Source organism: Drosophila simulans, chromosome 3L (assembly GCF_016746395.2).
Source record: "Drosophila simulans strain w501 chromosome 3L, Prin_Dsim_3.1, whole genome shotgun sequence".
Classification (NCBI taxonomy): domain Eukaryota; kingdom Metazoa; phylum Arthropoda; class Insecta; order Diptera; family Drosophilidae; genus Drosophila; species Drosophila simulans.
Window position 1 is genome coordinate 1637832 of NC_052522.2, and position 24044 is coordinate 1661875.

At 47.1% G+C, this 24044-nt stretch overlaps 2 protein-coding genes across 2 annotated transcripts in view; one reads left to right on the forward strand and one right to left on the reverse strand.

The window, feature by feature from the left end:
• Positions 1-291: 291 nt before the first annotated feature.
• On the reverse strand, positions 292-3024 carry LOC6736388 (dynein axonemal intermediate chain 4). Its single transcript, XM_002083224.4, has 4 exons — positions 2371-3024; positions 867-2308; positions 591-806; positions 292-536 (listed from the first exon to the last, which is right to left on the reverse strand). Exons 1-4 carry the CDS (start codon positions 2551-2553, stop codon positions 320-322), a joined length of 2058 nt encoding a protein of 685 aa, XP_002083260.2. The 5' UTR covers positions 2554-3024; the 3' UTR covers positions 292-319.
• A 1373-nt stretch (positions 3025-4397) lies between these two features.
• LOC6736392 overlaps positions 4398-24044 on the forward strand; it is a 40817-nt gene continuing 21170 nt past the window's right edge. The window contains exon 1 of the mRNA XM_039294191.2: positions 4398-5022. Coding sequence (XP_039150125.1) covers positions 4977-5022 — 46 coding nt within the window. The 5' untranslated portion in view covers positions 4398-4976. The remainder of the gene's footprint in view (positions 5023-24044) is intronic.

The window sequence follows — 24044 nt, forward strand, 5'->3', positions numbered from 1 at the left end:
GCGAAGCCAGCCACGTCGTCGGCGTCATCGCCTCCGCCGCAAACCACAAACTTGGTCGGCTTGAACTTGGTGGCTATCACATGCCCAAGGTGCCGGGAGCTAACTTACACCCCCTGCTTTGCATTGTAAATGCAGGTTCTCGATAAGAGCAGCTCGGTGTGGGTTAGTTCCGATAGGAAGAAGGCCTTAAGAGCTGCCATTGTATCCATATCATGAGCATTAAACCTTCAAGCCCGAAAGGAAAACGCCAATGGATTAGAAATGGATTTCTATTTGGTGGCTTTATTTGTGTCAACCATAATACATAAAATCAATCAAATCAAGCCCTCGTTTGCTTCGTCCCACCTGGATAGCCGAAGTAGCCGACGCTCTTCACCTGCTTGCGGAGATCGGGCTGCATGGAAAGGGCCTTGAAGATGGCTCTCTTCAGCTGCTTGTACTGAAAGTGCGGCGGGAAGGGCATGTCCTCCAAGGACAACATCAGCAGGTTGCCCGCCTCGTTTCCCACGGCCAGCGAACGGCCGCAGTGGGTGAACCTGGAAGGCGAGGAGATACGAAAGGATCACTCAAGCAGAAGACTCCGAACTCACTTGAAGGTGGTGTAGAAGATGTCGGCGTCTATCACCGTGGAGGACACCGGCTTCATGGTGCTATTGCGCAGGTCCCAGATGTCCACGGTGCTGCGACTGAGCGAGACCAGGATGGTGGAGTGAGTGCGGCTCCAGCGGGCGCAGTGCACCGGGGACAGGTGGTGCTGAAGGGTCACGATGGGCAGCAGGATTCCAGCCAGCCAGATTCGAATGCACCTGATGGGGACACATGAGTGAGAATAGAGAAACCCGGGACGAAATGGCAGTAGATCTCACCAGTCACTGCCGCAAGTGAGGTACATCCTTGGTGACCAGGGCGAGAACTCCATGCAGGCGGCGGGTCCATCGTGCACCTGCCTCAGCTCCAGGTGCTGCAGCGGATAGTTCGTGGAGCACTTGTACAGAGTACCCTCGTCGGTCAGCACGTAGTATATGTCCGCCTGGACAGGATCGAGCACAATCTCCAGACACTGCGGATGCCTGTTGGCCAGGAGGGAAGCCGCCGGAGGCTGACGCTCGATGGGAATCCCTTCCAGCTCGCCCTCCGCCCGCTGCAAACGCTGCTGCTCGAGTCCCAGCATATTGGGACTGTTGATCAGCCGGTACTTGGTCACCGCCCCCGCCTGCGAGGTGGCCAAGAAGGGCGTAATGTGCGGGTTCCTGCACCCAACATCGCCCTCGAAGTAGATCCATTTGATGGCCGTTACAGGCTCGAAGTGGGGCGAGGACGAACGCTGTGATACAGCGAGTGGTGGCAGATCCTGTCCAGAAATATCCCTCACCTCCACACCTCCGTTGTGCAGTCCAATGGCCAGCAGTTGCGGTTGGGTAGGGGAAAACTCGACGGTGACCACGGGCACCTGGTAGTGGTAGCGTCGTTCCGGGTTCACAGGGTTCTTGATGTTCCACACGTAGACCCAGCCGGATCTGGGCAACTTGCTCACCTTGCCGTGGCTGTACACCCCGTAGGCCACCGCCATGATGTCCCCATTACTGGGACAGAAGCTCATGTCGCTCACCGCCTGGTGAACCTTGGGATCGGACGAGGGGGGGCTCAGTCGCCACAGCAGGCCCAGTCGGTACTTGAACTTCACGTCCTCGGCCAAGGGATCCGGAGGAGCCATGTTCCTGTACCTCCGCTGCTGCGGCTCGAACACATTGCTGGCCAGGATGCGCATGGTCAGCATGAGGGCCAGTCGAAAGCCGGGCAGGCTGTTGATCCCCACGAACTGATCCACCCCGCCCACGTGGTAGGTGGTTATCTCCATCTTCTTCTCGCCCTGCACCTGGACACTCGTGGTGGACTTCTCCAGGTCGGTGTACGTGTCGTACATCTCGAAGTTGGACACATAGGAACCCATCTGGGTGGTGGTCAGCCGCTCGGTGTTCACCAGCCTGGACTTCATCAGCGCCGTCATGGTTTGGGTGTCCGCATCCACGGTTCTCCGCGTTTTGTCCGTTCCCGAGAGCAGCTCGTCGTACTTCCGGTTGTCCTCCATCACCTGGCGACCCTCCTCCGTGTCCGCCAAGGCGGTCATGCTGCGCCGCTCGAAGAGCACCACGATGGGAGACTTTCGGAGCAGCACCTTGATGAAGGGCGTGGCTGGAGGACGGGCGGAGTGGGCGGAGCGGGCAGAGGAAGCGGGCTCCTTCAGATAATTCGGTTCCTCCAAGGTGGGCGACATGGGCGTGTCCAGCTGCAGCTTGTACAGATTGATCTGGCGGATAAACATGCTGTATGGCTTGATTTCTTTGGACATGAAGGCTGATAGGCACTCACCCCCAAGGCAATGTCATCCAAGGAAGCCCTCATCACGCACTTCGTTCGGTACTCTGGGGTACGGAGCTTATGGAGATGCTGCTGCTCCGCTCCGGGCTCCTTCATCAGCGGATGCTCCTTGATCATCCTGCTCAGCTGCTCGAAGTCCGCGGTGCGGTAATCCTTCCTCAAAGGTCGCGACATCCTCCTCGAATAATTGGGATGAGCGCGTGCCGCCGTTTTCCCAACTTGTTTACTGCGTTTGCAGACATGGCAACGCAACAAAGGTGGCTACAATATATGGGTGCCATAACTACCAGGTGCCGTAGTTGCACTCGGATTGCAACATGGGATTCCATTAGCGGGCTCACACATGACTGCGCTCATTGCGTCCATAAATATTTATAACTCACATTTAAATCGCGCAACAAAAGTGCATAATAAGTGGGTGGGGTGCCAAGCCAAAAACAATTGTGGTGGGTAAGCAAAAACTTATATTTAAATATGTAGTTCCAGTTGTGCAATGAAGATGAAGCCCCCGTAGCCTAACATCAATTGGGAGCAGTTTTATAGAGCAGTACCTTCCTTTAGTGATTCCAATAATTCCGACCTGTCACAAGAAAAATCCCCGAACCGGAGAAAAGCAAAACAAACTATGAACTACCAAATACAAACTACAAATTACAAACTACCGACAAATGAAATTCGTATTCGTACTCCAATTAGATAGTAGAAGAATAGCAGACGGAAAATAGTTAGATGGTATATGGTAAATGGTAAAGGGTCTTTAATTCCGCCACATAGCCACATAGGAAATGGCCAAGAGGTGAGAGGCGGAGGAGCACTTGGCCATGTGGGCGATGGCGAGCAGTAAGCCGTGCAGCACACTGAACGAAATTGAGATCGTGTTAAGAATGAAATGTGATTAGGTTGCAAATTTAAATGCAAAGAAATGTATCTACAGAGAAAGTATTTCAACATGAATCACAAACTACAAATATGTGACAATCTTGGATTGAAGATGGCTTGTTATTACAAAGCGATTTTCCGTGTATAGAAGATATGGAAGTCGAAAAGAAGTTGTTTATGTTAATTTGGCTTTATGCTTCGCTACGCTGATTCGCTTGATGAACATATAGCAAAAAGAGGGCTGATTATGAGGACGACGACGATGATGATGAGGGGCCCCAAACCGAGCGACTATGGCCAAGTGCACTATGTCAAGCGGAGGGGCAAACGGCAAGCGGGCAACTGGGCAACTGGGCAACTGATGGCCAAGAAGAACAAACCATCAAACCGTCAACGCATCAAAGCGTTAAGTAATAAATGTGCAGGCAACCAGCGAAAAGAAAGAGTTAAGAGCAAAAAAAAAACAAATCCAAGCGGGCTATAAACAATAGTCGCCTGTCTTGCAGGTTGCGTGCATTGTGAACTCTGCACGCGCCAACGATCGTTGTTGTTGGCCGATTTGGCCAGACTCTTGTTGTTGCTGATACCACATTTTGGGGCAGCAACAAGCGAAATTCAGTGAACCGCCACCAACGCAACACCAACTGCGACGCCGACGGCGACTGCGCAGTCAGCGCCACACTGAATTACATCTTTCAGTTGTTGAACAATATTAATAATATTTTCAAATTACACGTTAAGTTTAAGACTCAGTTCTGTGATAGCTTTTTAATGGAGTAACCAGCTTGTAAACAAGTGATACCACTGATAATACCATCTAACTCCAGCCAGTTGTTAGCCATGTTGCCCAGTGTTTGTGAGATAATTAATAATTTTGTCACCAGAAACGAGTCTGCGGAGTTGAAAAGGGAAATAAAACGTCACTTTTTACGAACATCTAATTGTGTCCGCACCCTGGAAACCCATAAAACGCGCCATATCCATCTCGATCTGCCCATGGGCTATGTGCCATATGTCGCTCGCATTCAGATCGTCTGGGCCTGTCTTACACCTGTTTTATGTCCCCACTGGCCCCAATGTGCGACGACTGCCCCTTGGAGCGCCGACTGCGCCGACTGCGCCGCCCGGCGTTTCGGTGTAACACATTTTCAGTTCGTTTCCATTGTGGCACGGAGCGCGGAAGACCAGCGAGCCAGCGCGTCAGCCGAGAAGAGCTGGCGGCAGAGCTCAAGTCGAGCTCGGAGATTTTTTTCGAGGCAGCAGAGCGACTTTTTATTCGTTAATTAACCGTCGAGCGGGCCAGAAGTCCGAGTTGCTCGGCTTAACGGAAGTGCTGAAACCGGGCGGCTAATTGAGCACACCTCGCCTCCAGTTGACACCTGAGACCACAGGGCCTCTGGCTGGCTAAAAAAAAAACGAATCGAATCCGCTCCACATAGCTCGGCTCATAACTTTCCTCGCTGGCCGGCTGCTAATGTCTCAATTTGTCGTGCGCGTTGGGCAAGTGCAGTTGCCATTCGGCCGTGGCTGTATCTGAAAGATACGTTTCGGGGGAACTCGGTTCCTGAGTGATTCGAAGCTTATGCTAATCAGTTGTGCTGCTCCGCGAGAGGGATCGTTTCGCCACAGACCCACACCCGCATAGCCAGTGATCACATAACGAAATAACGAAACCAATCAGCAGACGATCTTATCAGCGCCCAAAGAGGAGGAACACAATGTTGTTTTGGAAGAGGCGTCTTCGGCGATCGAGCAGCTCTTCGAGTAAGTCCCAGTTTCTATATGGCCAAGTTAGTGGGTATGGGGGAAGGGACCACGCCTCCAACGATTGGGCAACAAGAAATATGATTTCGCCGGGCAGGTGAATTTCGATGTTCGGTCCGAGTGACAAGCTCGAATATTTTGGCCTCGACTCATCTGCATAATTTGCATCTTAAGCATTATTTCTGGCTGTGCCCAGCGACTGGTTTATTGATTTTATTCCAGTGCTTCCCGGGCCAAGATCGTAAATTCACCCCGCTGGGCTTCATCACCCACAAAAGACCTGGACAAATACAAATGAGAGCGCGAGCCACGCGGGACATGAATAATAGCTCATATCTGGCCATCGAAATTCTCGCCGAGGTGTTCCCTTTTCGGATGACGATTGCCCAGAGATTTATGAATGGATTTAATGTGTTTAGCATAATTATGCAGATCGCCGTGTAGAAGATAATATCTCACTAGGTTTGGTTTCAAGCGTAAACACTTGGGATGGAAGTGGAAAGATTTGACACATTCACGATCAGTCGGATAAAGATTTGATGCCCCTAAGGGGCTTGGGAAGAATAGGTTTACTTACCATTATGGTTATAGTGTGGTCAACACATTGTACCCTAATCCCCAACCTGGATCGCTCTCCTTCCCTTAAAAAACCCATGGCCCGCAGTCAGGTGTCATAACAGATTTGTCCCGATGGCCAACAAGGTGTAACTGCTATCCAGCGTCTCATTGGAAACCGGCCCTTGTCCCCACATTCCTGTGGTTCCTCTTCGTCTTCTCCCATCCCATATCTGCTCCATAACTTTCCAACCAAGTGCCGACTATGTGTCTCATTCGCTGAATCTCAGTTCTTAGCTCTGGGGCTTTATTTGGGATCAAAAACATGACTTTGACTTGTGGTAATGTGATGTTAATGACAATCATCAGCAGCGACACAAGCAATAACAACGCAGACAGAACGAGGAGTGGGAGGAGTAGGTGACATCCACACCACCACGCCACATGAAAGCAGTAGTCCCAGTAGTTGCTAGCCCCGCCCCTGAGCCGCGGAGCACGCCTAACACGATTCCGGAGATCGGACATCTTCGCCAGTGACATTTATTTTATGTGCGTTCCGTTCCCGAAAGTCGTGGCCCATAATCGGCTTACCCAGAGTTCTTGGCTCGACCATTCGCAGTTGACACTTCTGGCTATTTGGTCCGCTTAGTTCGTGCCCGGAGTCTTCTGTTTTCAGTTCAGTTCCCTATAGAAGCATAGAAGCTGCCCATCAAGTTGCAGGTTTAATGGTCGCTTGTGGCCCAGTGCCGCATCGAAAAATGAGTTCGGCGTTTTGTTGTGACATTTTAATGGCCTGCCCGAGCTCCATTCCCCACCGCCGAGATGGTTATCAATATTACAAAATAGTTTTCGGCTTTCGGTGGAAGCGTGCTGGATGGGATTGGAATGGTAAGCAGTGTCTGGAGAATCTGAAACCTAAGACCATGAGCAAGGTGGAACAATTTAAATTACCATAAATCAAAACCCACAGATATACACAGGCTGCAATAAGTGTGGAAACATAAGTTCCAATTGGGAGTTTCTCACCGAGTTTAGCCGGAGCTCTATTTGGGGCACTCCATTTGCAAGTGGTTTAATTCCCATAAATTCCGTTTGTAGATCTTTCACTTGACCGGACTGCGCCCCCTTCGAGACGCACTTCTCCTCCCACATCTTTGGGTCAGTCCTCCACTTTCCGCGCATTCCACGAGCTCGGACCTCGAAAATCGTCTGCAAATTGCTCATAAATTACATGAAAACCGTCGAAATGCCAAAAGCTGCACCTACACCATCATTATCAGCTTGTAAATAAAAAGACTTTATCAATCGTTAAGCCGCGGGCGCAGACTCGCCATCCGGAGCCCGCGTCCGGGATCCCAGATCTCACCTCATAACATAACATAAAAGTCGTCCTGGAGGGAGGAGATGAGATGAAGATGGAGCGAAGGTGGATGCCCATTCCCATTCCCATTCCCATCTTCATTCCAGGGCGAATCCCAGGCTCCGCTGCGGTCAAGTACAAATATTTTTATTTATGATTTTACAGATCAGCATATTGCTCAATAATTTCACCGCACCGGCAACAAAATAACTTTCAAATTACGCCTGCCGAGGATCCTCGCTTAAGTGCGCCAATTTCAAGATTATTATTGCCGGCTGCGTATGCAGATAATCGTGACCCAAAGTGCAGGAGGATGGGGTGCCCATAACTCAGCCGGTTCAGCCGGGAATATGGAATGAGCTGGAATGATCCTCGACCAGCCAGGATCATCGCAGTGCATTGAAGCTGGTCAGCCACCGATTTAATTACTCTATTTGGCTAGTTTTTCGGGGTCGAAAGTAGGTTACCTCCGCTAGTTGGCATCTGGATTTTGATGTGGATTTGGATCTGGATGTGGAGTATTTGGGGCAGCTTAATATTTTCCCATAAATTACTCGGGGCCAGGAGAAAATTACTTTAAAATTTATGGCCCCGGCATCTTACACGCTGATTTGGCCCTTTTATTTTCGGCTGGCCGTTTGGTTTCTTTCTCTGGCCATCGAGCACTGGCTGCGAGGATCTGGGAACAGGTCGTGGCGGCGATGCCCCCACCGCAGTGATATCCGCGTTCCGAGGGGCGGTCCCCTGGAAAGTTCGCACGATTGATGATCGACTGCGAGTCGCAGTTGCCGAGCTCCAGATTCACTGGGCTCCCTGGGCTCCGATGACGCCGTCCTGTCACCGCACTGACATCGCCGTTTATGTAATTACCGCCGGCCGCTCAGCGATCACAAAGCTATCCCGATCCCGATCCCTGTCCCAATCCGAGTCCCAGTGGATCCGATATGATCGCGATCGCACACACAGCTTTTGGGCTCAGCCCAGCTCAACTCAACTCAACTTTGGCTTTAGCTTCGCTTCGGACGCAGCTTGTAATTATTTTCTACTTAATCTTCATCACATGTGAAACATGTCGAAAAGTTAAGCGCTCGGCATGAGGCGTTGCCTCCACTCCTCGCTCCACTGTCCGGGGATGCACTTCATCGGATTTCACTTGCACTCGAGGCGGGAGTGGAACTTCCTCAGCCATTTCCAATCGCTAATGACTGCAGGAAATGGTCGGCACTGGGAACATCTATTGTGAAGAATTTACCAAATTTCACGGCTCTCAGCGGGGTGTGAAAAGATAGCTTAAATGTGGGAAGTATCCGCAAGATATGTTTCATTCAATATGAGCTACTCCGCCTCACGTGCAATCTTCACATTTTAAAAGATGTACGTTGAGATATGTACAATCAGCAGATGAGTAAGATTCTCAGATACGCTCGATTCGCCGGATAACATATTTTTTGTGCCCACAACCCTCGCAATAATTTATTTCGATTTCATGATGCGACATTTGGGATGCATAGCTTTTTTTTCCATATGTTTACAAGCTTACAATCATCCATTGTGCCCTACAAAAAGGTGGCATGTATGGGCATTCAGGGATCACGTAATCGTCTGGCAGTCACCTGGAACTGGAATCCAATCCCATTCGCCATTCCGTCTGGAGGCGAATCTGTTATCTTCCTGCTGCGCAGAGTGAAAATGAAATGGGCAGTGTGCGTGCAGCGGATGACGCCCCATCTTCTCCTTGACCCGCCAGTGCATCCTATATATGTGTGTATAATACTATATAGCCATGTACATCAGGTGGATTCGCATGCAGATGAAGAGGCGGCGACTTTGGAGGGGGTGGGCCAACCTCTGACCGAATTTCCAGCGATGATTATCGACTGGCGTGCAAATATGCGGAAAGAACGCTCGCTGGGCACTCGCATTCGGCGCGGTCTTGTCTTTTAAATGGAACTAATTAAATTCGGCTCCGAAAGCGTTGAATTTCGTGTGTGAGCCCATAATTGGGGGCTTGTAAGGCCCAAGGGAAACGCCCACAAGCGAACCGATTCAACTCTAATATACTGCCCGCCCTCCATGCCCATCTCCATTCCCCGATTTCAGACCCACTTTGCACTGATTTAGTGTCATATAAAGTTGTAAGTGAAGATTATGTTACCAGAATTAATTGCAGCCAAGGTGAAGGTAGTCCAGGCTGGGAAGCCCAGCAGAAAGAGAGACTGCGTCCCCTTGCCAGACCCATTCCCATTCCCACTCCAGCTCCCAATCCCCGTCTGCCTCTGGCTGGTCCCTCCGCCTGTCGTTCTGCTGACAGCACGTGCTGAAGTTGTTCTGCCCCTCGAGTCCCCGGAATGGCAATCCCCGCCTCCGTCTGGGCCTGCGAGTTTTCTGTCAGTGTTGTCACGCAGTAATGGGTAAAAAAGAGCCACTAGTGTAGCTGGACTGCATTTTGAACAAGAACAAAGGTAAACTTGTATGGTGGGATGACTATTAAATGGGTTTTAAGTATCTTTAAACATACATGTACACAACTTTGGCTATTACGATGTACTATATCGTATTCATTAGGTGTTTTATATTCATAAGCCAAGTCAGCATCACTGCCAGTTGGTAATTTTTATAATTTAATTGACAAAGTGACAGGTTTACTCGGAGGAGTGGCTTGCTCCTGGAAGCCTTAAAAAAGCAGGCAATTGAGTCGATATTGATTTTGGCCCACACATGCGAGTACTCCAGAGATACGGATACGGATACAAGCCATGGAATGGACTCCTCGGCTCGTGTACTTCGCTTAAGTGCCGTTTGGCACCAGGTCGGCTGCTTGGTGTCTCTCGGGGATGGGACGTAAATTGACTTCCAGGAGCAGGAGTCGCAACAGGACTCGCAGTCGATTGTTTCCTGTTCGGTGCAGGTGTGCGCCCAACTGCGGAGATTTAATGTCATTTTCTGGGGCTGCCTACCGAAACTGCCTGCAAATTGCCAACAAGTTATGAAATTCCACAAATTGTGATTTGCATGGAAAAGGGAACAGGAAACGAAAGGAAGTCCTGCAGGAAGCCCTGCATTGGGCTTAAAGCTACGAGGGGCTCACTCGGCCATGTCTTACAGAATCATAATATCCTTGGCGTGCTCTTTTGCCCAGCAATTCAACTTCGTTGGCCACGAGCTGCCTTTCTGGTTTCCAAGCTCCATTCTTTGGCTGCTTGGAATTCCGATTGATGCACATTAGATAAATATTCCATAATTCAATGCTGACTAGCAAGCCGAACAGAAGTTCCTGCTGGCAAGGATTTGCACTGCGAGAAAAAACTGGTAACGAATGCATCGAAATATAATACTCGAGAAGTCCATTTTCCTTAAACTAGTCCATCTTTTTTGAAAATAAGATAAGAATAAGTTTGATTGTTTTTTATAGCTATCGTTTCATATCACTTTTTGGCGCAGTAAACCTTTTTTTTTTAAGTTGTCAAATTTTTTATTACATTGAGATTTTTTTGTGAAAAGCAGTAAGATTTTTTTACGACTTTTTATCATAAAATGGCCAAAAAGTGACACAATAGTAAAATAATCACTGTTTTTTACAGCTAATGAGCTATGCTAACTATGCCAATCATTTTTTTTTCGATAGCTAAAAATTAATTTTTGGCCAATTTTCGCATTTTTGGTAAGGGGTTACATCATCATTTTTTGCAAAAATCGGTCAAATTTAAAATTTTCCAAGTTTGAATGCCAATTAATTACAAATGTTATTACGAGCATTTTAAGGTATGCCACTCCAAATTTGGGTCAATATTCGCGATGATGTGATAAAAAAAAAAAAAAATAAAAGAAAAAAAATAAAGAAAAAAAAAAATATGAGTGTGTGGGCACACCACAGTGCACATTTCATATGTATTTGCCAACTGCAACTAAACCCAATCAAACAAATATTTGAGATCCGTTTCAGTGTGCAGCTCTGGGCCAATGCCCTTTCTCTTTCGCCCGCTCGCCCCGTCCCTTTCTATTCGCTATTCAGCAGCCAAAGTTGATTTTATGAATATTTTACGGTATGCAGTAGCCGCAGCAGCAACAAATAGAGTTAAACAAAAAGAACAGGAGCCAGGGGAATTAAATTCAATTTTATAACCCACTCCGAGGTGGAAAATTCCGCCATTTAATGGGTCGCCGAGTGGAAAAAGTGAAAAATAAACGGCGCAGTTTTCCCGCCCCTCCTTTTCTCACTTGCACTCGCCCTGCGCTTTCTAGCTTTCTCCACCTTTCACCGCCGCGAAGTGAGTTTAGTTCGAATGTAGCATAACTCCTGGGGAGACCTTGACAAGGGTACCCACCCACAACTCCTTCCACCCAAAAAAAACTGGCGGAGTCATCATAATTACGTATGAACGCAATTACGAGGGCTGCGCACTGTGGTCGGGATTTTCCCATCCAGGATTGCAGGTGCCCATGTAGTTGATGCAAAAAACAATTACCATATGGGGTCACCCGTTCCCGATTTCGCTGCGAGCTAAGCTCAGTTATGCAATCCTTTTCCCGGACGTCAGCGAAGTTGTTGCAGAAATTGTTTAGATTTTCCTCCACATGCATTGCGCATACGCCTTTCCTGCATTTTCTTCTGCCAGTCGCTGTTTCGTTTTCTTTTTCCCAGCCCACTTCCTCCTCCAAGCACTTTTTTTTTATCACCGTCTTGGTTTTATTTTGATAATTCCGTTTTGTTTTGTTGTCTTGCATTCCTGAGTGAAGCGGCAAAGGCGACCGACGGTGGGGCAAAACGCAAAGCGGATTTTGTGGAATATTTGATGGGTGGCAAATGTGTTTGCCACACAGCCGGAAAATCGTACTTTAACTACAGATGATTTTCCTCTTAAAGGTTTCACCAAAGGTTGCCAAGTTGATAAGCCTATTAAGGAATATCTAAAAATATATTCAACAATTGTATGGAATTTTAAGATATGTGACATATTCAAGACATACATATTTGCCAAAAATACCTTTTACATACATATGATTTGGTCATATCACAACAAAAAATGGTCCCACTGATAAAATTATTACTTATTTTTGCAGCTAATTACCTAAACTAACAAACCAAATCAAATTTGGCCCAATATCGAAAAATTATTTTTTGACCAATTTTCGCATTTTTGGTAAGGGGTTACATCATCATTTTTTGCTAAAATTGGTCAAATTTGAAATTTTTCAAGTTTGAATGCCAATCATTTAGGAATGTTTTTACGAGCATTTTAAGGTATGCCACTCGATATTTGGACTCATATATCCCCAGATATTGACAAAACGTACGTTATATCTAGGTATTTTTAACCGCCAAGCAGAATAATGGAAAATCCTATGGTTATTAGATATTTTTTTTTTTAACAAAAAGTTATTTTACTGGTATCCTTTTACTTTAGAGATAGAAGTTTGAATATCTTTAGGTTCGGTGTGAGAGAAAGCGAGGGTGCTGAAGTGTGAGGGATTCATTCAAGTGGCTTTTAATCACCATTGTATCTGGAAGGTTCCCTGCTCCTGCTCCGCTTAATCCCCATAACCCCGGAGTAACCTCAGCAGCAGAGGCAAGTAAGGAAAGACAAGGGGCTCAAAACAAAGGCAAAAGCGGAACAGAAGAAAATATCCCAAAAAAAGAACTGGGAACAAGCGCGTGCCTCACTGGGGATCTCCTTTTCGTACTCCCTTCGAGAGTCTGGCCATCGGGGTGAGCGCAAGGAGGGGGGAGGATTGAGGGATGCGGGGGACTTAGTCATAACAGCAACAACAACGAGCTGGCAAGATGATGAGAAACTCGAGCGTCAAGCAGGCAGAAGCTTTAAGCCGCTAAATTGTATCGGATTACAGAAAATTCCGAGCCACGAAGCTGAAATTCCTTGCCCGCAGGCGGGCAATCCTCCCCAGCAGGCTGCTCCACCTCTCGAGTCCCGAAACCCCTGCACCTAAACCGTTCAGTGGCGTAGATGAGTTCTTATATCTGGATATCATATCCATCTGATCCCTCGCTCGATCGAAACTTCAAGAAACCATCAGACTATACAACTTTCTTATTCTCTGATCCCCCTTTGGAATCGCCATGGCTACGCCCCTGTGCCCGACCCCTTCGCTCGCAGTGCATTTGGCAATACCAAGTTGGTATGTTAATGAAGGTGCTTCAGCCTAGGAAGCAGGGGCGGGAAAAATGGGGAATTGGGGAAGGGGTGTGGGTGTGGGTGTTGTGGGTGTCGTCCCCGACAACTAAAAAATGGCTGGAGGGCGAGCTGCATAGAAACGGATCAGGGAGAGAAGGAAAGATGACACACAAGTGCAGGCCCGCTGAACCCGTGAACTCCGAGTGACGTGGGGAAACCCAGGGACGCAGACCAAGGGTTAGTTGTACTTGGAGTTATGGAAACCAGCGCAACCAGCGATTCTTAGCACAGTTTCCGCGACACGAACATTTGAACATTTAAGCAGAGACAATCGATGGCCACGGATGATCGAAAGACTGGCCAAAAACAGAGAGAGAGAGAGAGACCGAACGCGAAATGGCAGACAATTTGCCTAATTCGCGTTCTGAACCCTCCAGAACCCCCCGCTCAACTCCATCCCCCCGCTGGGAACAGGATGAGCCGCATTCCCTTTCCCGTTTTCAGGGGCAGCACACAAAAATTGCTGCGGTTTTTGGGGCCTCGGCTTAGGCAACTGCAATTATTGTTTGCGGCTTTTCAATTGCCTCGCCCGCCTCCCAGCCACCCGGCCCTCCTGCCTCCAACGATATCCGAAATCCCCTCGAGACCCCATCGAATTCCTCCCCCACCCTTCCCTCCGTACCATTCGCGTTTGGGTTCGCGTTGTGGAGCCTCGCAGTCAGTCATCATAAGGTGAGAATATAATAGCGCACTCGTGAGATGCGTGACTGCAATTGCCTCTACGCCAGAAACTGGCTGGCCACCATGGGTTAAGACGGAGCTTTTTGGCATAAATTAGCCAAAAAAGTTAAAAACTATAATATTATTATGTGTCAAGAAAATACTAATTGCTTTTAGGACTACCTTTTTTTTACAATCTCTTTCACTTCAGCGCAAAAGTTGCATACTTTTGGACACTTTTGTGATTTGATTTATAATAAATTTGATTTATTTTTTGGCGTTTAAAGTATCCATGGTGTCCACGGTTTCCCACTGATCTTGCTTTCTGGCCCGGCTGATAAGCAGCCCAACAAACAAACAGTAATGCACGATTTGGGCTCGGATCTGCTGAGGCCTGGCTGCATTTGGCTCTTTGATTGAGCAGCGCGCGCTTGCCCTTAGCTAATTGAGCTTTATAGTGGAAGGTGGGTCGGGAAATGGGAACTCTGCGATTCTCTGGGATTCTCGGGGATTCTCTGGGACTCTCCGATTCTCCAGCTGTGAGAATTTGCGACCGCAGACGAGCTGCTGGACCCCGACTTCCTGTTCTATGGCTCTCTGGTCGGGGGTGTCGGTCTGCACATTTAATTAAAAATGAAAAGTTGTTGTCAAGAAAAGCATTTTGCGGAAAATTAAAAGTTTTCCCTTTTATTTTCGCTGGGGAAAAAGTCACATGTGAGCAGCAGACTTTGCACTTTCGGCTTTTCAAGCTGTCTCTGGGGGTTTTGTTAAGTTTTTTCGAAAGGCTGGGAATGCTTTTAACTTTCATTACGCTTTTGGTTCTTTGTATGACATAATTGAAATATATATTTAATTCGAGACAGCTGCAGCACAATAGTTTGGTAACTTTATTATATCACTAGAAATTCACTGCATCAATTAGCAATAAGCTGCAATAAAGTCGGCCTTTATGACTTTGAAACTGCGTATTATGTCATTGCATTTTATGCGCAGAGCCACTCAATTCCATCATAATATTCCCTCTGCCGCAGTTCAAAGTTCAACTTCGTAAAACTTTCCCCTTTTTCGGTTTTTGCCTTGTCAACTTTGGCTCACAATCCTCGAAAACTGCACACAAAAAGGCGACGACATCGGAGTCATAAAATCAAAATCAAAATAAGAACTTTTTGTTCCCGACGCGGCGAGAAAAGGGGAAAAATCTGGAATATTAAAGTCGAGTCTATTAAACTTTTTCCTTATTGCCGCACATGAGCGAACTTTGGCCATGTATAAAACATATGATTTTTGCTTGATGCTCCCGCGGGCCAATTTATGTGTAGAACAAATGGCTGGCAAACAAAGCGGCCAGAGGGGCGGAAAGTGGGGGCATCCTGCCAGTCCTGGCAGAGCTGTTGTCTCGGTGTCCTGGCAGGATGCGGCTGCTCCCGTTGCCGCTCTAATAAAATAAACCTTCAGCCAGCAACTTGCCTGCGGGCTGTAAATTTGAGCGCCCCGTGCAGACATAAATTGTGTGTTAAATACATTTTATGCGCTCGCCGAGAAGCTGTCCTTCCTTTCCTTCGCATCCTCCTTGTGCTGGGAAGTCAGTGAGCCTGCAGACGCAATCAAGGTCGGCGCCACCCACTGACCCACCGCCCACTCCACTCCATTCTCCACCCAATCCCCGCCCCCTGTCGACGTTTCTCCGGGCAACGTTATGATGTATGGCCGGAGTCACTTGCAGAGCTGCCTTTGCCGCGTACAACGCGTCGTATGCGTATTATTAACGCACGTAAGTCGCCTGGCAGCCCCTTGCCGCCTGGAAACGCGCTCCACCTGCCACCTCCGCATGCTTGGTGGTAATCCTTTGGCTGCTCCTTTTGTTGTTGCCAGGGCACCAGCTGAGCATACACATGTTTGTGTCACATTTGGACTACGCTTTCTTGGCGAAAGTCCCTCCTCATTTCACCCGGCAGACTTCTCCTGTTTGTCTGCTCGTTTGGGCCCCTCAGCTTGGCATTTCCTTTGTATATTATAAAGAAATTTGTTCTGACTTGCTGTTGCTGCTACTCCTTTTGTGGGCCTCATGTTGTTCTTGTTGGCCTGGCTTACACAGAAAATTGAGAAACAACGCAAGCCATATTCCTTCGATTCCCCCAATATCAAAAGCGAAAGTGTATATTAAAGTTCGACTTTATTGTCTTTCATTTGTTTGTTACCTAAACTAAGAATACTCAATAGCTAAACGTAAAGTTCTAAAGTAACACAGCATGCTCTTAAAACGATTTAAGCCTGCTTATGATTAGTTAATCTTTCTAGGAGTAAATCCTGCCCAATTTCTGGCAGTGCACTGGGCGTGGCATCTTTGGTGGCTCCCCGGCGGGACTGCTTCCTTAGCATACTTTCGGGGCATTCCTTGGGTCTGGTTCCCTTGGCCTGGCCGAGCCGGAAATGCTTTTAGTCACTGCTCGGGCTGGAAGTTGTTTGCATTTGTCCCGGTTTTGGGTCCTGTTTTTGGTCCTGGCTGGCTGCTCCTGGCTGCTCCACGCCTCGTTCCCGCAGCGCCGCTTAAATTCCATTTTAATTTGTTGTGCTTCGTTTTAATTCTCATGTTTTGCTCCATCGTTTTTATTTTTGAACATTTTTTCACTGGTGAGCCGCTGAAGAGCGCTTAATTACCAGCATTTCTATGGATGCTGGCGGGGCATATTCCTGTATTCCTGGATGCCTGTATTCCTGGATGCCCGGATTCCTGGCATCCTTGATTTCCTGACAGGGGGTGAACGAGTGCCCTTTTGAGTGGGCCACGAGCTGTTGAAATGATTTTCGTTAATTTCGTCAGGAGCAGCGGCTACAGTTGCCTGATTTTGATTCACTTAACTCCATTTGATTTCGTTTCATTTCGTTTCCCGAGGAAATGGAAACCGATTGCAGAGCTGCCGTTTTGTGGCCAGCTTTTCAATTTATAAACTGTCCATTTCCTTCTTTTGGCCCGGCTCTTTATGCTGCCCCACAATGTTCTTTAATGCACTTTAATTTTAAGGAATATTATTTTGTGCTTAAAGGGCTTTAAATCATTGTTATATTCGCTAAAATTTTGTTATTGTTATCTTACAATCAATTTATTATTCTGGCTCCCTGGCTAGTTTGAGCCAATATGAAAGACTAATGTTTGTCCAATTAAAATATTGCATTCAATTTCGTTAATTATTTCTGGCCCCGCATATATTTCTGCCTGTTACAATCAACAACATGCGGAAATGGGTGAAAAGCCTGCTGGAAACCAGATGCAATTGAACACAATAAAATAGTTTTTAGTTGGTTAAACACAAGCCACCGAATGTTTCATGTTCTGTGGTCAAAAACATTCAATGCATTCCATTGTCTGGATGGGCAAATCTCTTTAAATTCTTTTCGGAAATAATTTTAATTGATTTAAAATCAAATATGCGTGTGCTATATTAAAAATTCATGGCGTAGGCCGTTTGCACTTCTGGATTTTGTTTGCAGCCGTAGCTGAAATAATTCCATTTCAACTTTTCTACTGCTTAGTATTTATATGGGGCTGTGTTTTTGGGGAGTGACCATCATTTGCATAATCCGCTTATCCTCTAATCAGTTAAGTAAATTATACATATTCATGTATCTATGTACATATGAGTGTACATACATACATAGCTATCCATTACAGGCGAGTGAATCATTCGAGTGGAGCACTTTGATGTCGTCGCGAATACTCTTTGCCATTCAGGGGAGTCGGAATCAATTGAATGCCCTCAAAGCGCTCTTCACAATCCGCAACTACTTAAGCCCGCTTTGTAAGCCGTGCCCCCCAAAGCCCCCTTTCCCCCTCAGCCGAGCCATTCTCTTTAGCTCCCAAATAACAAAGACAACATCGAAATAATCGCTCCAAGTAGTCGGACGGGGGGGAGTAGTCGGTATCGGAATCGGGCTTGGCATTAGAGACAGATGCCTTTGTGTCACTGCAATTGACAAAATAATCACTGCTACATGGCTGCTTGCAGCTACAACAAAATGAGACAACAAGCTGCTGCTGGCCACAGTAACAACAGCAGAAACACACATATTTCCCGCCTAAAATGAAAAAACAGCAGCAGCAAAAACCAGATGCGATTCAAAATGACGAAGCTTGGATACTCTTCATTTATTACAATCCATGTGTAATAACTAATAGATAACCTTAACAAACAAACTAAATACTAAGTATTTACATTGCATGAATCAAGTCTTTATCTAGAGATTCTAAGCAAGCATCTTGAGCATCTTTAGCTTTTAGTGTGATAAGACTTCATACTTAATTACCTAAGACTACTTTCTTTGAAAGAATCTGGATTACATCATTTATACATCAATTAAAAAGTTAAGCTCCGTACTTAAAGCGTATTTAAACAACTAGAAATATGAAGTCAGCGCTTAGCAACATTTTCTCATGTGCTGTGCACATTTGTTGCTGATGTTGCCGATGCTGCCGATGTTGCTGGCAACATGTGGAGCCGAACCCGAAGCTGGGCTTTGTTGTTGCTCCATGGGGATCGACTTCGGCAAGTGCTTCGGCTCGCAGATTTTCCGTGCGATTTTCAACAGTTTGCAAAAACCTTTTTCGCGCGGCTCAGTCTGCAGCCGCCGTCCGTTGGTCTCGGTTGCTGTGCGCCCTGTCGAGCGGAAGTGTCGAGAGTCGCCGGCGAAAGCGGGCCAGAAAGCCCAGCTTCTATAGCCATACAGCTATATAGTCATATAAAAGTCCGATCCCGAAGCCCAGCAGTCCGTTGAACCTCCGAACGGAGGAGTAGCGCACCACGCGACAAAAAGGCGCCAGCCAGAGTAAACTAAAGGTGGCAGCCAAGCCACACATAGCAGAAACGTGCAACAAATAAACACAGAACATAACGCATTTGTATTTTTACCGCAAGAGCCCATGTGTGTGCGCGTGTGTGTGTGAGGGCGGAAGTCGTTCCAGCGCCATTGTTGAAAACCCCCCCAAAAAGGAAAGGCAAGGAAAACAAACCGTGGCCGGAAACCGGAAGTGTGTTATTAGTGGCGCCTCACATTTATTTACTCGAATTGAAATGCACTCCACACTTTGTGAAGTAGTTGCAAAGTGAAGTAAACTAACAAAGGCCCGAGAAAATCATATTAATTAAAATTTATGCCAAAGTTTCGGTAATTTGCGCGTGTGTGCGTGCCAGTGGCCGTGTGTTTGTGCTCTGTGTCTGTGTGCCAAAGTTTTAATTGAAGAAAACTTATCGCCGCATAAATGTTCGTTGCGCCATGCTAATTGAAATATAACGCAACTGTTGCAAGAGAAGAGCGAAAGAGGACGCGGATTACAAAGGGATAAAGGAATAAAGGAATTAAAGGACGAGGAAGGACTTGACAAGCCACAGACTGTTGAGGAAGGTTAGTTAATTGAATTGTGCTAACAGGATAACTTGCAAATTATGAGGCTACAGTTGAAGTGGGAAAAAGATGCTTCAATAAATATTATCACATCTTGCACCACATTTTCTACCAGAAGCCGCTCTATTTGTTAAAGTATCCCCATTATTTAAGGTCTCGCATGAAAGGTCAAAGGAATATTTTCTTAGTTAAGATGGGTAAAGATGGCCGCAAGCTAACTTTATCGCCATTAATCAATTCAGACCATCAAATTCGTATTTATCAACCCGTTTATTTGCGTGCCATTCGAACTTTTCACAAGTGTTATGAAAAACTTTTTTAATATCCTCTATCTTTTGCGCGATGAAACTTTTCGTTTGCGGGCGAGCGACCGCCTATCAAATTCAATAATCACTTAAAACCCATAAATATTTGGCTGGCCCTCTGACAGTAAAAACGCGATGCCACCACTTTTCCACTGGCTGTCAATGTCACTTCAATGATTAAAACTTCAGCGCAAATAAAACGGGCGAAAGGATAACGGACGAGGGCGATGCTGCCTTTGGGTCGAGGCAGCCCAATCATCCACCGACGCACCGGGCTCCCAACCATACCATCTGAAACCATTCCAACCTGGTTCGGTTTCCCTTTTTTTAATGAAAACATAAACATCTCTTTACCCCAAGTTACTCTGCAATTTGCTTTTCGCCCTGCCCTGCGATGCTGTTCCTGTTTCAGATCCTTTGTTTTCTTTCGGTCGTTTCTCGTAATAAATTTTTAATTTTGCTTAATTGAAAATGGCCCCGCCTTGCGAAGAGCACACAGAGAAATATTGATTTAATGGTGCGTTTTGCTACGAAATTGGTTGGACTTCTCCGTTTATGAACATAAAGTTCAGGGTTCACTAAATACATATCCATATCGTACCAAGTTCTGACCCGAACCTTAAAGCGATCATAAGTTTCTCCCTGTGCAACCATGAAACGTAGAATAAAAAACCAAATAAAGAATGTATCGCTGCTCGAACCCAAAGGGAATTATTATTGGAAAGAAGCAGTGCAGCGAGTGGAGTTCCCACACTCCGCATTCCGGTATTCCCGCATTAGCTGACGGGTCGAGCGGAGATGCCTCTTAAGCTGCCATTGTCTGGCGGACGCACGTGCTCCGCCTGATTCTGATTCTCCGGGGGATCTCCGGCTGCCACTGGGAATGGGACACGCTCAACTGTCGCCCCGACCACTTGAGCACTCCACTCGAGTGCGGGGGCAAGGTGCTAAAAGCTGTTCACATATTTATATAGCTGGCTGTACCATATATGGGCAAACATTTAGACAAACAACAGCATACTCAGTGGGGTTTTCTGGCGGGGATGGCGCGGGCGGATGGGGAGGTGAGAATGGCTACTGGTGCTTTAAATGGGTCACATTCTTCTCGTTGCACGTTGCCCCATGAATGGCGTTCATTTTGTGGCGCCAAGGCGTTGCAAACTGCTGGAAAAACAGACGGCACAAAAGTAGCTCTCTCCGGAGTCCAAAGGCCCTCTAAAGAGGCTTCCCCCGTGCACTGAGAGAAAAAGTATGCAAGGGCCAAAAAGAAAAGAGCTTACATTGTGAGCTTTAGCAACAGTATTGATCTGATTAAGCTACTTCACGTGAATAAAATGTAGTAATATATATTTATTTTTCATATTCACAATAAGTACTCATTTTCGCGCTGTGCACCACTTATGACCACCTCCTGCCCCGACAGGCTCGTTAACACATTTCCCAGCAGCTTATTTATTGCATATCAAGTGACACCTCAATCCCAGGCCAGATTTGGAGGGAACAGGGCTAACTGCTGTGGGCCATGTGAGCTGCTCGGGACTCCGGGATCCGGAATCCACAGCAAGCCAAATGACGTCGTCAACGTCGCTTCAGAAATGTTTTGGCATAAATTAAACAAGGGCGGCGCACTCTCCACTGCACTCCTGCATTGTCCAGCTGGAGGAGGGGTCGGATACATGGTGTTCCATGGGGGGATCCTGGTCCAGTCCGGTCTGTTTGCCTTCCATTTTGTCACACATTGGGGCTCAAAGAGCAACGCCAATTTGTCTGAAATGTTTTGAATTCTAAGCGCGCACGAGGACGGGCGATGATGGCCAGATCTTGATGGCACTGGCATGCGGATGTGATGAATGTGGGATGTTGGGCTGCTTGGCTGCTGGAGCGCTTTGTGTCGCCTGCCATATTTGCCTAGTGGAGCGTGGTCCTGGCTGAGTGTTGTATTGCAGGTGGAGGATCCTGCTCCCTGGGCCCCTTTGCTCCGGGCTATTTGATTTTTCCATTTTCCCATTCCCACTTCTACTCCCACTCCCCCAAATCCCACTTCCACTACCCAGCGGGAGTCAATCAATTCGGATGTGGCCTCCCCGGCTGAGGGCTCCGTGTGAATTATGTGGCGATAAACTTGGCCAGGATGGTGCAACTTGTTACCCATATTGTGTGGCAGCACCTGAAAGCGAAACACCTGCTGCAGATGCCACAGCCTGGCAAAGGCTCACACGTTGATCTTATCGCCGCTGCACTGCACACACCCAAAATGCCAGAGTTCGACCCAAAAAAGCTGAAAAAACGGCGAAGCAGCTCAGCCAGAAGAATCTGCGGCGGCACAGCAGAGGATCTGACAATAGGAGCGGCTCTACGAGCACTTGATACCAACATGGAGCTTCTAAAGTTGCTCGGAACATGGCCAGCCTAGATAAGCTTTAAAATTGATCTTCTATATATTAATCACGGTGATTATATTTTGTTTAATATTCAGTTTTTATTTTGTGATTACTATTTTTCTGCCCTCCACTGTGGTGGCTGCCGTGCTACGTACCCTCGCCTGCAACTGCAACTGCATCTGGCGAGCCGATCCAGGTCCGGGCTTATCTCACTGACCATGATGATGATGCTGCCTTGGCCTTGGGCGTCGTCTCCTGCCCCCCTGCTCCTTTGGCCTCCTGCCCCTCTTGGGGTTTCTGTTTTTGTCGTCCATTCGTTGCCATTACCCCTAGCACCATTTATTTACATTCATTCCTTATTATTTTCGTGTGCCTTCGGATCCAGGGTCTTGGGAGTTTGGAGTTTGCAGCTTGGAGTTGGGAGTTGGCCAAGTCAAGGGCCGCTGCTCGCCTCATTGTCTGGCCACGATGGCCAACTCTGGAGCCTGCTTGCTGCATGCTCATAGAGTCGAGGGAACTGCCCGCTAATTTCGCCTTTTCACAGATCCCCCTTCCTGGCACCTTCCTCGTTCGGACTCCTCCTCCTTCGATCACCTCCGCTCCTTTTGCATCCCGAGCTGCGACTTTGGGGCCAGCCTGTGTGGGTTGTGGCTCAGGCGAATTCCTTCGCCTGAACATCTTCAGCTGCTGGCGGAGTTCATTGGCGAGTGCGATTCATAGGTACATATATTAACTGGATTAACAATAGGTACAATAGATCTAAATCAAATACATATGATAATATGCAGACTATATACAGACTATATTGCATACAACGTCTTCAATTAGTTGGCAATACTTTAGGGTATTCCCCAGTCGACTTGATCTTGCTCAGCCCCACCAGCGGAGATGCTGAAATCGAGAAGTGGAAGTGGGAGGCTCATGAAAAATTGAGCAAGTGCCGCACTTGCAATTTCAACAGCTCATCTGCCGCTGCGCAAAACAATTTCGTGGCCCAGCAGCAACTTCAGTCTCATTTTCAGCCTTAACCTTAGCTCCTTCGGATTGGAATAGTTCTGGACTTGTGTTCCCTGCCCATTTAAACTGGCAAGCAACATACTTGAATATTAGCTTTCTTTCAAATGAGAAAACAGCAGAACTTTTCAATCTGCAAAAGGGGATTGTACTTACAGGTGTTGGGTATTTACGAATAAAAACCAGAACGGCAAAGAAATTGAGATGGATTTGTAGGATATTAGTTTGCCTTTCATTATACCTTAGTACAACCCATTTATTTTTATTACGCTCAATTAGTTACCCATCTTACCTAAATACTTACTACAACTTAAATGTGAAGCTGATGTGTTCATCCATAATATTTTAATTGATTCTGAATTTCGCATTCACCTCGCTTGTAAGCTAGTAATTTGCGTGCAAGAACTCCATTTCGCTTGTTTTCCATGTACTTTCCTTTTGACCAGCTCGAAAATCGATTCAAATCAAATATTTCAAATATTTTTGTCTGTCAACGACAAAAACCTTCAATCAAATTGGAGTATGCCAAAAATCCGAGCCATGCGTCGGGCAATTGAATTACAAAGCCCAGCAGGAGATGTACATACGAAGGGATCTGCCCCTTCCCAGCTCCTGCGGCCCAAAACTTTGCACTCCTCCATTCAACTGGCATGTCAATGACCAGGTAGGACTCATCGCTCACCTGGCGACATGTCAATGGGGCTGGGAAATGGGGCGGCAACAAAGTTCCGAAGATAAAGCTCTTGCCATGAATATGCAGCTGATGTGCACTTGCGCCCGGAGAAGGCAGTTCCCTTTTCCACCCAGTTTCCCACCCTTTTCCGCCCGCTTTTCCCTGCTTTCCACCGCTTTCCACCGATTTAGCCTTAAGCTGCTGCTGCTACTCACTTTCCTCACAGACGACAGTCTTTTGCACTCGCCCATGCATTTTTCCATCGAACAAAAACATTGAAAAGCGAGTCATAGATTTCCGTTTGTGCGCCTCGGAAACAATGGCATTTTCATGTTGCACGTAAAACGAGCCAAATAAACCCGCGGATAAGCGGGCAGGGGAGGTGGAGGGGGAAGGGACCGGGACCGGGGTCGGAGAGATAGCACTGGCACAATATAACTTAAGTGCAATTCCATTTTTACCGATATTCCTGCCACTGGCGCCTTT

Bases quoted from the DNA above. Each gene is read 5' to 3' on its own strand.
- LOC6736388 (XM_002083224.4), bottom strand. From the start codon at position 2,553: ATGTCGCGACCTTTGAGGAAGGATTACCGCACCGCGGACTTCGAGCAG. The intron at 2,309-2,370 runs GTGAGTGCCTAT...TTTATCCGCCAG, and splicing joins TGGATGACATTGCCTTGGGG to ATCAATCTGTACAAGCTGCA. The intron at 537-590 runs GTGAGTTCGGAG...CTCGCCTTCCAG, and splicing joins ATCTTCTACACCACCTTCAA to GTTCACCCACTGCGGCCGTT.